Source organism: Elephantulus edwardii, unplaced genomic scaffold (genome assembly GCF_000299155.1).
Source record: "Elephantulus edwardii isolate Elephantulus edwardi_28Jun2011 unplaced genomic scaffold, EleEdw1.0 scaffold00080, whole genome shotgun sequence".
Lineage (NCBI taxonomy): Eukaryota > Metazoa > Chordata > Mammalia > Macroscelidea > Macroscelididae > Elephantulus > Elephantulus edwardii.
In genome coordinates, this window is record NW_006399830.1 from 1,955,522 (window position 1) to 1,967,972 (window position 12,451).

The following is a 12,451-nucleotide window of genomic DNA, read 5'->3' on the forward strand; positions in this document are numbered from 1 at the left end:
CCAAAACGCTCCCCACACCATGAGGAAGACCTGAGGCACAGGGCATGATCTGCTCCAGACAGGACCCCCAAAACGCTCCCAATGATACCAGGAAGCCGTGGACTGAGCTGGTCCCCGTGAGCACCTGTGGGGTTCTCTCCACTTCCTGCCTAAAACCTAGGGTCACACTGCTTCCCTTTAAATCACATTTATTTCACTGCTGTTCAGAATAAACAGCAAATCAAGCCCCTTCTCAGAGGGGTCTACATGTCCATTCCGGGCCCCCAGTCACATTCTCTGAGATTGCAACCATTCTCACCCTCCCTCTGTGAGTTGCTCCTCCCGTGAACGTAAACTCCCTGCCCCCTAATTAACCTTTCCAATGTCAGTGTGGTCCTCTAGAGACAGTCCCGAGAACAGCATAATGCTCAAGCCAACTTTTTTAGGGTGATGTCATGGGATGGTCTTGGCTTAAGGCGTCAAGCTTATCTTAGAACAGTTGTTTTAGGGCTCATCAACTTTCCAAGGCTCCAGAAGGTCGATAGTCAAAGAGGATCTGAAATTCTGTGCTGCACTTTCCTCCTTTTGATGAGGATTCATCTACAGGGTATCTGATCGCGAAGTCCAGTACTGACAGCTGGGCACCAGCCGCGCAGTTCTCCGGTCTTGTGCTAAAGGAGATGGTTGTTCTTGGAGGCCAGGCATTTCACTTCCTCTTCTGGTTCCTGACTCTTTCTTTCTTTGTTGCTTCAAGTGAATAGACTTAAGCTGCTGTAAGCTTTTCAGGCCTTAGCTACACAGTGAGTTAGGAGGTTGATCAGAAGCACTAATCACAATTAAACCAGTTAACTCGGATGTGACATGAAGCCATGAGCCTGAACCTCCAAACCCAGGACCCAGACCCCACGAGCAGCCTCAGCAATCACTCCTTGTGCCCCCTCCCGCCAAGAAGTAAATCTGCCAGACCACCTGGGCCAATTCACCTTTCTACCGGTGCACAACTTGCTGACAGCAATTAGGATCATGAGCTGGCAGCCCTGCATCTGCGTGCGTCCCCCACTGCCCTGCTCCGTCTGCCCTAGAGGCCACTGATGAACGCTGCTCCCTGTCTTCTGCCTTCCCTTGTTACAAAACGGCGCCATCCACTACCTGCCCTTTTCTCCTCACGTACTGACCCAGCACAGCACCTTCCGTCCATGTCCACCACGGCACGCCTCCTACCAGCTGAGCAGTAGTGGGTAACGGGATTTCCAAGAATCAAGTCCACAGGGTATCTTTATTTTATTATTATTTTGCGTGCGCTGAAAGACCTCCTCAGGGTCTCAGATCAGTCTTCCAGAGCACGCTGCATCTACACATGACACCACGTGGACCTTAGCCCTGCAGGCACGGAGCACCTGGCCCCGGAGGGCCTGACCCACCCTTGACAGAACCTTACAGATGCTTGGGAGTGGACAGCGGTCCTGTGGTGGGAACAGCTACAGGGGTCCTAACAACCAACAGAAACAATTAAACCAAGGGAAAGTCAAGAATCACACCACGATGACAAGTACTGGAGGCTTCCATCCACCGTAGATGGGCAGAGGACCCACTGCTGTGGACTTGTGACATGGCATCCGTGAAGAATTGGGGGCACAGCACTGCACTGTCGGGCACTGCTGTACTCCTCTTTCCACACCAGCCAGCCACAATGAAATGGTACTCTGAGACCAGATTTCCCTCCCGGGAGCATGTGGCATGGGCACGGAGGATGTTAAGTCCAGTGCACTTAACGTCATGCGATCCTGCAGAAAGTTTTGTTGCCCCACACCACCTCACGTGCTGCCTGACCCAGCTCTCTGCTGTTTCACAGGCTTACTAAGAGGGTCCGGGAAGTGTATTTTTAAACTCAGTGAAAACAGAACCAGTGAACTGTGGGCAAGCATCCAAAGGAAGGTCAGGCCTGCGGGGGAGCCAGCTAGTTCCGTGGGCAAGTGACCGGTAGGTCCTCTCCATCACTGGGCCGGAGCACGGTTTCAGAAAGGGCCCTTGTAAGGAAGGCAGTCAGCCCTGAGGGTGTCCAGTCCCCACACGCCTTCCTTCTAGAGTGCAGGACAACAGCTGTTCCGGGAGGAAGCCGGCTCAAGGAAGCAGGCGGGTCACAGGCGGGCGGGGAGACAACACTGCTCAGATGGCACAGCTACCCAAAGCAATCTGTACACTCAAGAGTCCCAGTAAAAATCCCTACAGCCCTCTTCCCAGAAGTAGTGAGGACAGCAGATCCTGACTCATCAGACACAGAACTGGCCCCCCAGGGTTTCCCTGGCCCAAAACTCTAAACGGACAGCCCGTCTTCTGCAGACTGGCTAGGGGGTGGAAGTGCCCATCCTTCCCCCAGTGGCAAACCTTAAAGTGTTTACACTAAAAAGGAGAAAGCCAGCCCGCTCCTGTGGAGGGATTCTAACCGGCAGCAGCCCAAGGACAGAGTGAAAGTTCATCAGGTCTCCACGGCTGTAAATCTTCCTCCTGTGCAGCGGAGATGGGTGTGAACCGTGGGGCTCCTGGTTCAGCTGAGTGCCCTTCTGGGGCTCTCTGAGTCAGAGGGTGGCACATTTCAAAGACGGTGCTCACCGTGGACAAATGTACGCCCAGAGCCTGGGAAGTGCTGAGCACCTTCTCAACACCGAGTCAGAACCAAGCCCACTGCCGCCCAGGTGGTTCCGACCCACAGCCACCCTCCCTTGGGTTTCCAAGGTGGAAATCCCATCTTTCTCCCTTGGAATGGGTGGTGGATTCGAACTGCTGACCTCATAGTTAGTAGTGTGACATGTTAAAGTACTGTCACTATAGCTCCATACAACCACCACGAAAAAAGAACACGAGGCTGGCAGGCAATGGGGGAGACTCAGTGGGGGAGGTGGAGGAGGCAGATGGAGAAGGGGTGATGGCGGCAGCACAGATCTTGTCCCCAGGATGATGCAATCGGCCTGGGCACTGCAATAGAGCAGAAACCATGGCATCAACCACAGACGTGGACTTGACCTGCTATGTCCAAGCCGAGTGGTGATTCCCGGGCTTCCTCAGAAGCTCGCGTGTGACCACAAAGCCACAGACTTCACACCCGCCTGGCCCTAAGGCCACAGTATTCTGATCCCAAAGGAACACCTCGTCTTCCCGAAAGCCACGACGGAAGCCTGCTGTCTCTAACAGCAGGGTCTGAGGCGCTCCAGTGGTGCAGTGGGTAATGGATGTGGCTACTGATGAAAAGGTCGGCAACTAACTGGCACTCACCAGCTGCCCCTCAGGAGAAATACGGTCTGCTTCTGTGCGAGTTTACAGCCTTGGAAACCCTCTGGGGGAGTGCAGGTCTGTCCTGCAGATCCTGCAGAGTTGCTGTGGGGCAGGACGACTCCAGCCAAGTGGGTCTGGGCTTCAGGAGGGCCGCTCTGAGGTGGACTGCTGCAGTGGCCATGAGAATGGGCCGTGTGGGAGGGGCAGGACAGGGCCACCCTGGTAGGGACGGACTTGAATGCTCTGACCAACAACAAAAATATTAGGAGGATTTGATCCCTTTAGAAATGAGACAATGTACACTCTGCAGAGCCTGACCTTCCAGAAGCCGAAACACCCACAGTCTCAACATGAACTCAATTCTCTGACCGGCTCCACCTGCCAAAGGCTGAGAGGGTGGAGGCATTTTCAAGGAGCCATGGCGGCATGCCCCTTTGAGAAAAAAAAGACTCTCAGCTCAGCAAATGATCTGAGCCTCCAAGAAGCGAGGGCACAGCCTCTAGAAGGGGCACAAAAGACAGGGCATGGCCCTTGGGTATCCTATGCCCACCTGTGCCACTCAGCACCTGAAAACTGAACAGGGTCACTCTCCATTGGACAAGAACAGGCCACGTGAGGACTTCTCTGATGGAAGCAATTCCCGGGATCCTCATCCAGATGCCCAACAAGCACAGCTTCATCAGCAGCAAGTGTTAAGGCCCACTATCCCCAGTCGAGTCCAGTTCCCAGCAGACTGCCCTAGAGGCTCCCAGGGCTGTCAGTCCTGGAGGAAGCACTGTGCTATCTTCCAAGGAGCGCAGACAGGTCTGATCAGCAACCAAACACCATAACCAAGGCCCCGCACAGCTCCTGACAACAGTGAGGTGCTGTCATGCTGGCTCCACGCAGAGCGGTGCTGGGCCTGACAGGATGAAACCCCGCCCGGGTCTGAGCTGTTCTCGTTACAGTTCTGTCTGACCCCACTGTTCTGTATCAGCAATTACTGGGTCAATTACTAAGTTGAAGCAATTCTCCAGAAGCCCAAGGACTCATCCAGTAAAGCGAAAGCCGGTTCTGTTTTCTCTGGCAGTTCTCCGTGCAGGTGCCATTCTGTTGGCTCACATGCTGTTTGGAGAAAGTATGAGGACAGTGAAGCACCTGGGAGAGCAGGCAAGGCGCTGCTGCGAGACCGGCTGGGTTACAGCAGAGGAGAGTCAGGCCGCGAGGCTGCGCGGAGCCCCTCCTGCCACCCTCACTCCCACGGCTCCTCTGCTGCACAGAGCTGACCCTCAACTGCACTGGAGGAGACAGCCCACCTTGTTCCCTGGTGGATTCGAACCGTGGCCATGTGCATAACTTCTGCATGCACGGGAAGCCAACACACTCCTGTGACTTGCTCACTGTAACACTTGCTTTCTTGTGGTGGTCAGGACTGACCCAGCTCGGACTGCCAACAAAACACGGCCACGCCTGTCACTGTCGTGGGCACGACTCAGCGATATCAGTACAGTCACCGTCTTGGGCATCCTGGGAAGAGCTCTGCGCCTCTGTGGGGACGGACAGTCCTGTACCTCCCCCTGCTTGAGCCATGGTGAAGCCGTCGGATTGACTCACCCAGGGCACCCCCCCGCTGGCTTTCCAAGCCCATGTTTTCCTTCTCAGTGGGTGGTGGGTCCACACTGCTGACCTTCAGGCTCACAGGCCAACGCTTAACCTACTGCACCACCAGGGCTCCTTCCAGCCTCTGGTTAGCACTAATCCACGCAGTCTCCGAGCACCTGGCCAGTCTGTAAATGTGGGATCACACATCCTCTTCCCTCCTGCCTGGCTCCTTCCACCCACATCATCAGAGCTCACCCACGGGGCAACATGGGCCAGGACTAGCACGTTTTGCTCACCTGTCTATCTGCTGATGGGTACCTCGGGGGGTTCTCCTCGGGGGGTTTCCACCTTCTGGTGAGCAGGAATGAACTAGATTTTGAAGGCACCTGCCACCTAGGCCTCTGTCTCCGCCTCCACGTGTCCTCAGGACATCATAGAGGTAGATTTCCAGAAAACTAAATCTGAGCTGACACACCTCAAGGCCAAGTCACTGCTTACAGGGTATGTACTGTATTCACATGCAAATAACAGGTGCATTATACTTTCAGCCAGCCTATGGAACTATGTGAGCTGTGTGCATGTGTCGTTACTGACGTGTGCACATGACGGGGATTTTTCAGGTTTGGGGTTTTGTTCCCCCTCCTTGAAACAATTATTTCCCCCCCTTTTTAAAAGTTGTTACATTCACAAAGCAGACAGAGGACGCCACCTTTATGGACTACTATGACAACTAGCCAACACGTCCCCGACTGTGGTCCTATTCAACGTGTTCTTAAAGGTGGGTCTAACACAGGAGAAAAGCCACCAGGAATTCTGTGAAATTCTGCATGCGCAGGGCCACGTGAACACGTCGCTCTGGCTATGAGGCACCTTTGCCTTGGCTCTGACTCTGGGAATGCCTTCCCACTCAAGTCCCACGGAAGGTGTGGATGGGACCGGAAGGTGGATCAGGCCATGCGGCCAGAGCGGGCCTACTCACCAGCTGGAATTCACTCCTCCGGCTGAACGCCTCCCTGATGCCAGAGTCCTTCCAGAGGGCGGTGAGGGCAGGCACGTACAGTTGGAAGGTGGCTGGCTCCAGGGGCAGCCCCGCTTTGTTCTCAAAGGCCATCAGGAACATGCCATGCTTCTCGTTCTCAGAGTACTGCCAGGGAATGCCCAGCTTGTCCCGAGCATCGACAAGCACCTTCGAGCCCTAGGAAAGGAAAGGAAAAGGAGGTGGAATCAGGCTCCGAGACGCCTCCCACTGAGAACCCCAGTGTGCTCTGAGTGTCCTCCTACAAGCAAATCCCAGACGCCACGGAACCCACGGCCAGAATGGGAATGTCTTAACGTCTAGGAAAACCACCTCAACAGGGCGGATACACAGATGCCTATAAAATATTACTAAAACAAAAATCACCTTGCCAACGAGTTGCCAGAGCGTTTAAAGGGCAGGTCTGAACTGCTCTATGGGCTTCTTTCTTTTTTAAACCCCTTTCCTGTGCTTTGAGCAGGAGTTTGTAGACAGATGGTTCTCCATTTATCGTACGGGGATTCTGATGCCATGAATCCTTCCAGAAGCAGACCCCTGCGTTTTCCTGCAGAGTGGCTGGTGGCTGTCCAGCTCTGCTCTATCAGCAGTCCAGTCCGGGCCCACGGCGCCACACTGAGGGAGAAGATGATGGAAAGGAGGCCTGGGCCGGCTCCTGCTCAGGGTCTCTCTGTCCCCTTTGGTCATTCTCACTGCTGTTCACACTTGCCCATTACGCTTCTCCCACTTCATAGACCACAGAAGTATCAACAAAGCCGACTGGGACTGGGACAGAACCGCAGGGAGGCGTGGCCTTTGGGACAGCACAGCCCCCGGGAGACAACACAGGAGCCTGAGGGGTGTGTATCGCTCTGTGCCACTCTGCCATGTCTGTGTGTTCATGCACCACCCCCACCACAATGGAGATAAGCTACTCCATCACCAGAGGCTGCCCTCGGGGATCAGTCCTGGAGAAGGGTGTTGTCCTTGGTAGATAACAAGGTCAGGAAGCAGACCCTCAGCACCTGAGGCAGTGACCGGGAGGACAGCACAGAGCAGCCTGGGTGACCGGGAGGCCAGTGAGGGCGGGTGGGGTGACCAGGAGGCTGGTGCAGGATGGGTGGGGTGACCACTCGGATGGTACAGGGCGGGCAAGGTGACCAGGAGGCCGGTGAAGGGGTGACTACTAGGACGATACAGGGTGGATGGATACAGGATGACCAGAAGAACAGTGCAGGGAGGGTGTGGTGACCAGGAGGCCGGTGCAGCGGTGACCACTAGGATGGTACAGGGTGGATGCGGGACCAGTAGAACAGTGCAGGGAGGGCGGGTTTTCCTCTGTTCTCGTGGGGCCCCTGTGAGGGCCATCGCCAGCTCTCAAATCACATTCTCCCTTCCACCACTGTCCCTAATCCCCGGCAATTGCCAATTTGTTTTCCATCTCCCGGATTTTGTCAGCAGCGTGTTGCCACCGCCCCTGAATACTGACCCTCACTAACTTGCCCAGCGGTGATGGGGAGACTTCTGAGTTCTCTCTAAGAAGGCTTGCATTCCAGCCATGAATTTGTTGACCAGAGTCCATTTGTTATTTCTTTTCTCAACTTCAATTGTAGTGGGGGGGGGGGAGAAGAAGAACAGTTTTTCTCTTTCCCTTTTACAGAGAACTCGACCCTCGTGAGAAGAGCCAGCCCCCTGGCTATCACACCATTTCTGACTTCCGCATTTCCTCAGCTGAGTTCTGGGGGCTTCCTGCTCTGTGACATCAGTTGAAAAAGAAGCTGCCTTTTCTTTTCTAAACAGACAGAAGCTCTCTGGAGTTAATGGCTTTGACTGCATGTTGACAGAAAGGAGAGTGACACGTTGTCATCATAATGGAAGACACTCTGGTGGTTCAGCGCTTAGAGAGCTCAGCTGGTAAATGAGAGGCTCGCAGTTCAAACCTGGCAGCCACTCTTTGGGAGAAAAATGAGGCAGTGTGCTTCCCTAAAGAAACACAGCTTTGGAGACGCCCCTCGCAGCATGGCCGCTGGCACCGCCGCTCTAGCGTTCCTAAGCAAGCAGAGCTGATCCCGATCCCGGGTGGGGGCATCAGGGTCTGCGTGTCCTGGCTCTTCAGGTGTGAGTTCTCTGGAGGTACCTGCTCCTTCACCTTCAAAGTAGAGGAAGAGGACGATGCTGAACACGTGCTGGCCTTGCCCATGCTCTGCCGTAATTACCGATGGGGCCAAGGACGAGTACACTGTGGTGGAAGTTGTGGCCGAGGACCCTGACGATCAGGAGGCGAGTCCCTGTGGCCACCCTGCCGACTGACCCACGCTCAGCCCAGATGACTTCAGCTCCAGCTTCCAGCAACCTTCCGCCTGAAGTCAGGCTCTGGGCCTGTGAGGATTACTGGGCGGCACCAGACTGTTACTATAAGCAATGACGTTTCTGAGGAGGTGGAAAGGGGGGGGGAGAAGGGGGAGGAAGAGGAGGGACGAGGAGGGAGGAGGAAGAAGCTGAGTTGTGCCCTGTCCTGCCTGCCAAGAAGCACTGGGCCAGGTACGAGTCCTTATTGGCCAGCGAGCAGCCTGTGGCCTGTGCCATGTACCATGTTCCTCAAGCAGACTCAAGAACTTGAAATGTTTCTTCTCCGTTGAAGAAAAGTTTTGGGGACAAGGGTAGAGCAGGGGGAGTGCTAAAAGTGGTGGTAGGAGAAAAGGGGGCACATTCTCCCTAGGGTCCTGTTCTAGACCCAATTAACTGTATCTGGGACTTTTCCTGTTCTCTAGGGGTAGGAAGAACACTGAACTTCTGTCCTGACTCTCTCCCCCAACCTTCTCATGAGGATTAGAGGTCAAGAGTTGAGGCTCAGGATTAAAACATTTTTTATCCCTTTTTACATTTTTGGATAAAGGTTGAAATAAAATGGCATGTGTGTTTTTGCAAAAAGAAAAAAAGAAACACAGCTTTGGGGATCCTATGGGAAGTTCTGCCTTGTCCCATGGGGTTGATGAATTAGAAGGCAATAGGTTTTTGGGTTTTAAAAGTAAAATACTAATCAAAGCAACTTAACTCCGAATGACTCATAGCCGACCCTGCAGGAGGTTTTCAGAGGCTGTAAATCACCTGGGAGGAGACGGCCCTCTTTTTCCCTTGAAGTAGCTAGTGTATTCAAACTGCGTGCCTTTGGGTTGGCAATGCAAATTTCTACCCATCAGACCACCGGAGTTCCCTAAATGCAAGCACAGTAACCAAAACCTCCAAACCTATTGCCTTTGGGTCCATTTTACTCACAGTGACACTCCGTCAGGTCTCCTGGGTGTTTTTAAGGGAGACACTGTCATCTCTGCCTCCTTCAAATCAGCTGGTGGACTGGAACTGCTGATCTTTGGATTAGCAGCCTGATCTAAAGTTACACACTGAATTGCTAAGGCTCCTTACTGATATAAAAGGCTTATTAGAATACTAGATATCACATCTTTATCCAACAAAAGGCCAATTTACAAACTGAAAGTCAAGAAAACCCTAAAGTCCATTTATATTCAAAAGAAAAAAGCTGAGGGCAGAAGTAGACTTCAATCTCTAGGGATTATAAGGAAAGTCTTTCTTTTGGCAATAATGCTACTGAAGTATTGTATTTTGTTTCTATAACGGTCCATTTAATCCAGGCACCACCCAACTATAACAGATCAAAGGCACAGTGTTTGCTTATTTCATCTTGATACAATTTAACACTTCAAATTATTCAGAGAGTATATTTTAAAGACAATTTCTAAAACCACTGAAGTTTAAACTCCTCCCTAAAGAGCAGATTCTGTTTGTTATGATTTGGGAGGTGGGGGAGGGCAGGGAGAGGTCTGGCTGTACTGGACAGAGACTAAAGATTGCAAATCCTGTTATCTCATTTCAAAATAGATTTTGTTAGTTTAGCTCCTAATCAAATAAAATCTTTTGAGATTAGCCATTCCTTACGAAAACCCTTTCCATGATAAACACTACTGCTCAATGCTAGTGGGGTGTGATTAGCTTTCTCTACACAACAAAACAGTAAGGGAACCTGAAGGTTTTGAACATCCACCCAATTAGACACCACCACGAGCACTTGGAATACTCCTTCAAACCCACTAGGCTGAGGGCTGGTCTGTCCCTCTGGCCAGCGTCCAGCTGAAAGAATGCTGCCAGCAATGTAAACAGGATATATTTCTTTAAATTAACGGATCCAGCAAGCAAAAACAAATCGCTCCTATTGGTTTCTCTTGAAAGTGGAGGCAGAGGAGCCCGTGTTAATCACAAGGTCAGGGAAAAAGGGAGACGCAGGCAGCACACAGGCCAACCAAGAGACTCAGCATCTGTGCACATACAGGGGGACCACAGACTCCAGCGTCGGTGCACACAGTGGGACCAAGAGACCCAGCGCCCGTGCACACACACGGGGACCAAGAGACCCAGCATCTGTGCACACACATGGGGACCAAGACATCCAGCGTCCGCGTACACACACGGGGACCAAGAGACCCAGTGTCCATGCACACACACAGGGACCGAGAGACTCAGCGTCCACGTACACACACAGGGACCGAGAGACCCAGTGTCCGTGCACACACACAGGGTTCAAGAGACTCAAAGTCCGTGCACACACACAGAGAACAAGAGACTCAGCGTCCATGTACACACACGGGGACCAAGAGAGCTAGTGTCCGTGCAACACACACAGGGACCAAGAGACCCAGAGTCCATGCACATATGGGGACCAAGAGACCCAGTGTCCGTGCATACACAGGGACCAAGAGACCCAGCGTCCATGACAGAGCAACCCAGAATTGATTTCCTTGTCGTGGCTGAGCCCCTGGACCCCATAACTCTCACGCCGTTTGGTGTTTGGGATGAATGCCTTGTTCTAACAGAACAGAACGCTCTTGTTATTTTTTTTCATTTTATTTTTTTTTCCTGGTGTACACAAAGGCAATTTATTAACAGAAAACAATAATTTGTGAGTCCTATTCACAAACGGCAACCACGGCGACCGCCCTTCCTGCGGGTGCCGTTGGAAAGGGTTGGGGTGACATCTTCATTCCTGAACGCGCAAGGGCTCTGAGGGCAGACTGCGCCCCAGGTCCAGGGGTCTTAGTTAGATCTCCTCCTGTAGCGTGGAGTTTAATGTGTGTTGTGCAGTGGTGCCCAGCCCCTTGCACCTCTGGGCCACATCCTGGGCAGCCCACACGGCAGCATAAGTTGGGATTCATCTCGGTCAGCCTTTGTCTTCACACCAGTCACACGGCGGATGGTTTCCTTGCCAGAGATCGGTGACATGAACGAAAGTGTCACTGAAGGATGCAAAAATGTGGCAGACCCCAGAGACATCCTCTCCCTCCGCCCCCGGAGGGCCAAGGCTGATGACCAGCTCTTCCTTCTTTTCCTTCCCTAATGAGGTGCCATGTCTGTGTGTCATCTCCAGACTCTGCCACCGGAAAGAGACTCTTGTGGCTTTCTTTAGCTCAGCGAGCCACTCCACAGGACCCTCTGCAAGGCTGCCGAGGGCTCCCTTCCTGCCAGGGAGGTGCTGGGTATGGAGGGGAAGCAGCAGTAGAAAAGGGGTTCTCACGTGGAAGGAGGGACTCTGCAGAACACAGAACTAGCCCACAGGGCTTCCAAGCTTGTGATCTTTACAGGAGGTACCTTCCTCTCATTGATAGACATTCAAACTCAAACGAAAAACTCAGTGCCATCAAACAGGAAACTGATTCACAGCTGGCCCTCCACTGGGTGTTCAGGGCTGTAAACTGCAGGGAACACTGTCTCTGTTTCTCCCTTGAGGCCACTGGTGGGTCTGAAGGGTCATAGAGGCTTGGCCTTTGGGTTTGCATCCCAATTTCCTACAGACTACACCACCAGAGCAGCACACAGCACCTTCTACAACAGCCAGAGTGGAAAACACAACATCCACCAATGATCTTGTAGGAAAGTCTGGAGTCACCCCAGAGGAAGGAGAACCGTTGGCTTAATTTTTCAGAGCCCACTGTCTGGATTACGGATGATGATGAGGACGACAATGCTGTAGACTTTGGGAAGGACTTGGCTCAGGGAGCTTCTTAATGAAAAAGAGTTAGATCTCAAATGAAAATTCCAGAAATCTCGACAGATCAAGAAAAGGAACACAGAAACAGGAAGGAGAGTTTCTAATGAAACAGGGAGGGAGACCAGCAGCACAGCCTGGCCTCAAGTGGGGTTAGAACCATCAACTTTTCAGGTTTTAGTTCAGCACTTAACCCCTGGCTCTACCCAAGGACTCCTTTCAGACAGTCTGTGCAAGAAAGAAGAAACAGAAACTTCCTGAGTAGTCAGTCAGATGGGGGCAATGGACAGCAGAAAGTTAGAAAGAACACAAGCCAGGGACCAAAGTCCAGAGCTTACACAGAGGGGATTCCCACATCCACAGCAATCCCACATCTAGTGCAGCGAGCAGGGCTCTTACAGTGGGAGGGCCAGTCAACCTCACAACATTCCAACTGTCCCTAACCTCTGTAGACGTCTCTCAGCCATCCAGTGCTGCTGTCACTGATACCATAGTGCACTGTCTCAGTCACCCAGTGCAGCTGTCAGAGACACCACAGTGCACTGTCTCAGTCA

At 52.6% G+C, this 12,451-nt stretch overlaps 1 protein-coding gene and 2 pseudogenes across 1 annotated transcript in view; 1 reads left to right on the plus strand and 2 right to left on the minus strand.

Moving 5' to 3' along the window:
• The window catches only part of GNA12 (guanine nucleotide binding protein (G protein) alpha 12), a gene marked incomplete at its 5' end in the record, with an annotated part of 65,133 nt that overhangs the window by 21,242 nt on the left and 31,440 nt on the right, over positions 1-12,451 (minus strand). The window contains one exon of the mRNA XM_006889742.1: positions 5,810-6,025. Coding sequence (XP_006889804.1) covers positions 5,810-6,025 — 216 coding nt within the window. The remainder of the gene's footprint in view (positions 1-5,809; positions 6,026-12,451) is intronic.
• On the plus strand, positions 7,862-8,462 carry LOC102876743 (annotated as a pseudogene).
• On the minus strand, positions 10,826-11,273 carry LOC102877141 (annotated as a pseudogene).